Source organism: Poecilia reticulata, linkage group LG12 (genome assembly GCF_000633615.1).
Source record: "Poecilia reticulata strain Guanapo linkage group LG12, Guppy_female_1.0+MT, whole genome shotgun sequence".
Taxonomy (NCBI): domain Eukaryota; kingdom Metazoa; phylum Chordata; class Actinopteri; order Cyprinodontiformes; family Poeciliidae; genus Poecilia; species Poecilia reticulata.
In genome coordinates, this window is record NC_024342.1 from 25,476,426 (window position 1) to 25,481,366 (window position 4,941).

At 45.9% G+C, this 4,941-nt stretch overlaps 1 protein-coding gene across 1 annotated transcript in view; it reads right to left on the reverse strand.

Annotated features, from left to right (window-relative positions):
- The window catches only part of LOC103474072 (outer dense fiber protein 2-like), a 6,380-nt gene extending 4,455 nt beyond the window's left edge, over nt 1-1,925 (reverse strand). Inside the window, exons 1-5 of the mRNA XM_017307742.1 lie at nt 1,648-1,925; nt 708-818; nt 517-615; nt 254-447; nt 15-103 (exon numbers count right to left, since the gene is read on the reverse strand). Coding sequence (XP_017163231.1) covers nt 15-103; nt 254-447; nt 517-615; nt 708-818; nt 1,648-1,650 — 496 coding nt within the window. The 5' untranslated portion in view covers nt 1,651-1,925. The remainder of the gene's footprint in view (nt 1-14; nt 104-253; nt 448-516; nt 616-707; nt 819-1,647) is intronic.
- Nucleotides 1,926-4,941: the final 3,016 nt, after the last annotated feature.

The window sequence follows — 4,941 nt, forward strand, 5'->3', positions numbered from 1 at the left end:
GAACATCCTGGTACCGGAACATCCTGGTTCCAGAACATCCTGGTACCAGAACATCCTGGTACCAGAACATCCTGGTACCAGAACCTGCTGGTACCGGAACATTCTGGTACCAGAACATCCTGGTACCAGAACCTGGTCAAAGTCTTTCTAAACTAGATATCTGGATCATTTCTGGTTTTATTTGGATCAGATGTTTGAAAGGATGATTTTAACGGGTTGCATTATGTGTTTTCCTGCTCCACCTGATCAGAACCGGATCAGAACCGGACCAGAACCCACCTCGGTCTTCAGAGAGCTGACCTCGCTCATCAGGCCCTCGATCTTCTTCTCATACTGGCTGATGCGGCCGCGCAGACGCTGCTCGTCCTCTGAGGTGAGGTCAGACAGCCGCAGCTCAGGGTCTGGTTCCGGTTCTGGCGGTTTGATCTCCAGGCAGTGGGTCGGTCCCTGAGAGGAAACAGAGTCTGAGGAAGAGGACAGACAGGAGGTCCGATCGGATCCCAGCGGACTCCTGACCTCCCATTTGTAGGAAGTCTTTCCTGGAGGAACCCATGGAAGCCGCGTTTTGACTTTGGCGCAGGGACGCAGCGGCGATCTGTCCTCGCTCACCGTCCGCTGAGGAGGACATGGAGACAAACCAGGCGGGTTAAAGGAGACGCCTCGGTGGGCTCCAACACAGGACGGGGAGCGGAGGGGCGACCTCTGACCTGAGACGTCTCGCTGGGACTCGTCCTCCTCACGTGCAGGTAGAGGCCTTCAGCATTACTGACGTGGACCTGCACCCGGGGCGAACCGGACAGGTTCCTCATGGCTTTGTTCTGGACACAACGAGTTCAAACTGGTTGGTTGAGAAGGAGGACAGGATGCGATTTGATTGGACGGTGGGGGAGTCATTCTCACGATGAATTAACGATGTTTAAAACACCAAACCTTTTGTGTGGCTGTACGTGTTTATGTTTTATTATTTCATCCACTTTTGTGACTGATTAGCGTTTAGCGTTGTTTTCTAATAGCAGGATTTTATAGTGGGTGAGCTGCGGTGGCGCACAGCCCCCCATATGGAGGCCCTCAATGCGGAGGTCGCAGGTTCGATTCCCAGCCGGGCGACCTTTGCTGCATGTCTTCCCCCTTCTCTCGTTAACCACTTTCCTGTAAATTAACTATCAAATAAAGGCCACCAGAGCCAATAAAACCCTTAAAAAAAACAATCACTGCTGACTGTGTTTGAAGCCCCGCCCCCTCTGCCAGATCCAGGAAGCGGGGCCCCAAATGAAGCTCTGCCCGGGGCCCCCTTCACGCTCTGACCGGCTCTGGCAGGAGCCACCTGCTTCATCAGTTTATGGAGCACAATCATAAAATAATCCCAATAACGATTTCAAAAAGTGTATATTTTCAATTTCAAAGAACAAAAAAATAATAAGATGTTATGAATAAAAGAAAATCTAACTGGATTTAAAGTTTATATTTTCCACATAAAAAATGTCGCTAAAATGTATTTTGAAAATTGCCAAAAAACAAAAGTCCAACTTAAGCAACTGCAGTTAATTGGTTTTATTTGAATATTTATAGTCAAAAAGGCGGAATAAACGGCTTTGTTATGAGTAATAAGAGTTTACAGCCTAAGCGAACAATAAAAACGTTTCTTACCATGAAGCAAAAATACAGACCAGCCGTTAAAACCCGCAGATAAACCCGATCCTCTCCGGAGAAATCAGCTCCACTGGCATTTACACGGAAAGTCCGTTGGATAGAAGAAGCTAAACAGCAGCTCCAACAGCTAGCCTCCCTGTGATTGGGCTGTTTGGAACCACGTGACACGCCTCGCCGCCGCCGATTGGGCAAGAGCCGGCATTCCGACGTTCCTTAGCAACAGTCTCCATTGAAACCGCGGTGGCTTCACGGCAGCGGATTGTGTGGGACTTTTTACCTGTTCGGTTTAAATTTCCTTCATTTGTTCAAAAATGGAAAGTAAAATATGTCAAAACTCATAAGTGTCTTCTAAAAGACGCTGTTCCTAGCAGTCAGTCTTGGTACCAAAATGTTTCTGACTGAAGACTGTTAATTAGTTGAATTTAATCAGTTATATTTACTTCAATAACGCTTTGTAACAAAATACTTTTTAACAGTTTTACTTCTGCTTTGTCATTATGACGTATTTTTACTCTTACTTGGGTAAAGCAGACGATCCACCTCCTTTGCTTTAGCCACTTCTTTTTAAACCCGTCTGATCGCACGGTGACGGAGGTGTCAGCGTACGGGATGCCAGTTGGCTCCAGGTCCAAATCTCCAGCATCCTGACCTTTGACCTTTAGGTCAGGATGGATGCGGTCCAGTTCGGGTCAGCAGAGGTTCACAGGTTCTGTAACCAATCCGGTCTTTCAGGTGAACCCCTGGTGTCGGCGCGGTCAGAAACGGTGACCTGACCTCCATCAGCGGGTCGTCTGGCTCTGGGTCGTCTCCGGGTCCGGGTCCGGGTCGATCCAGACCCAAACAGAACCAAGTCATTGATTCACTGCGTTTCATTAGTTAGTAAAGAGACAAACCAGGCGGCTTATGAAGCCAGATCTCGTTTTTTTATTGATTCTTTCCGGCGGCAGAAGACGACCCGTCGTACGTGACGGTCTCCATGGCGATCAGGATGTGACACGGCAGTCTTTGGCACTTCCTATTCTAAACAAACATGCTGACAGATCATCGTCTGTTCTTTTTCACAAACCAAACGACTCAAATCACAAAGGAAACAACAAGCAGGTCAGGATGATGATGCGGATCTTCAGACAGAGTGTAGAAAAGTACAAACGAGCGTTTGGGCGGCGGCTCGGTGCGCTCTGGGGTCAGCAGGTCAGGGGTCAGCAGGTCAGCGTCTGCAGCCGACATGATGACGATTCTGATCTGCCAGGAAACGATCCAGAAATGATCCCGGGTGGATCAGAGCCAATCAGGATCCTGCTTTTCCTCTCAGCTCAAATCTAAACTCAAATGACGACAAACAAGATCAAACTGAGGAATTAGCTGCATTTTTCCTCAAAGCTGCTGACCTGAACATGAACAGCGGCTGATTTTAACCATCAGCTGATTGGCTGAATGGCTTCCTGCTCTCTGATTGGCTGAATGGCTTCCTGCTCTCTGATTGGTGCATCATTATAATTTCTATAATCTGCATCTCTCTGCAGATCAGCTGCTTCAAAACAAACATTTCACAGTTTATTAAACGTTTCCTCCTCGTTCCTGAAGATAATCTGGTTGAAAATCCTCCTGACATGAAACATCGACGTACCTCTACAGTCATGCTGTGTATAAAAATGATATGTAGCAACAGAAAAATGGTCCTTATTTAACGTCTTTGTTCTTCCTCGTTTCAGACATTTAATTTACAAAAGTTAAGAGACGAGCACAGAGGGCGGGTCCGGGTCCGGGTCCGGTTCTAGGTCCAGAGCCGGGTCCGGTACCGGAGCTTCATCTGCTGCTGGGCGAGCTCCAGGATTTCATCCTCACAGTTTTTAACTCTCTTTTGTTCGAAGCTCAAAGTAAAGAACATTTTAAAACCCGAAGCACAGAAAAACATCACGACAGTAAAAAGTTTGAACAGAAGCTGAAAAGATTTTTGTTTCATAGCTGCAATGAAGACGAGCCAAAACATTATGACCACCAAAATGTCCCCTTTGAATCAGTGGAAACTCACAATAAACCAGTAAATATATTCGGCTCTGTTTTGTGTCATAATGATTAAAAAATGTTTAATTAACTGTGAAATAAAACCGGAGTAGAAAGGAAAACTGGTGTATTTTTCTTTCTCTTCATAAAATATTAACATGAAAACTTTACACAGCAGCAGCAGGAAAGATGCTGCATGAACTGAATCATTCCTCCATGCCGCCAGGGGGCGCCGTCCTGATTTACACAGCAGCAGCAGGAAACATGCTGCACGAACTGAATCATTCCTCCATGCCGCCAGGGGGCGCCGTCCTGATCCTGGTTCAGGTCTAGACTTTCAGTCCTGAAGGTCGGAGACGCGACGCTCTAACCGCTAAACACGCTGAACCGACTGGACCTGAACTGTTGCCATGGAAACGGACTGAACCGAGTCCAGTCATAGACGACGGTGGTCATAATGTTGTGGCTCAAAACTCTTTTTTTTTTTTTTCTTCTCTATCTTACAGATTAAAGCCGTCAGTGTTTCTCTCCTCTGTCCAGAACCGTGTAGAACAGCAGACAGTCGGGTCAGAACCGGCCAACATGCTCGGCAGAACCTCCACAGAACCAGGGGCGGTAAAAACACAGCAAACTGAACGACAACAACACTAAAACTAATAAAGTGCAGCGACTTCGTAACGCAGGAGGGAAAAATTCAGATGCTGGGAAAGTCGGAATGTAGATTTAGGAAAATGATTGAGGGTCACCGAGACGATCCGATTGATTCCCAACTTCATGTTAAACACCACAGACTGAGCACACACACACACACACACACACACACACTTTGACAATATCAATAAATACTAGAAAGACAAAAAATAAAACTGCTTTTTCATCAGCTGTGATCCTAAAACAAACAAACTTCTGGGAACCGTCCAGAACCAGAACCGAACTTTGATCCGGTTCTGTTCCAGGTTCAGAGCAAACGACCCGTCTGACCACAGAACCAGTCAGGTCCGGGTCAGAAGGTCTGACCCGGACCTGCAGCGTCATGGTAACAGAGTCATAATTCAACCCGAAGACGATCCGAGGAAAAAACCGACAGGAGTAATCTGGATTATTTATGTATTGTTGTAATCATGTTGTAATAATGTTTTAATCATGTTGTAATCATGTAATAATGTTGTAATCATGTAATAATGTTGTAATCATGTTGTAATAATGTTGTAATCATGTAATAAAGTTGTAATCATGTAATAATGTAATCATGTAATGTTGTAAAAATGTAATAATGTTGTAATAATG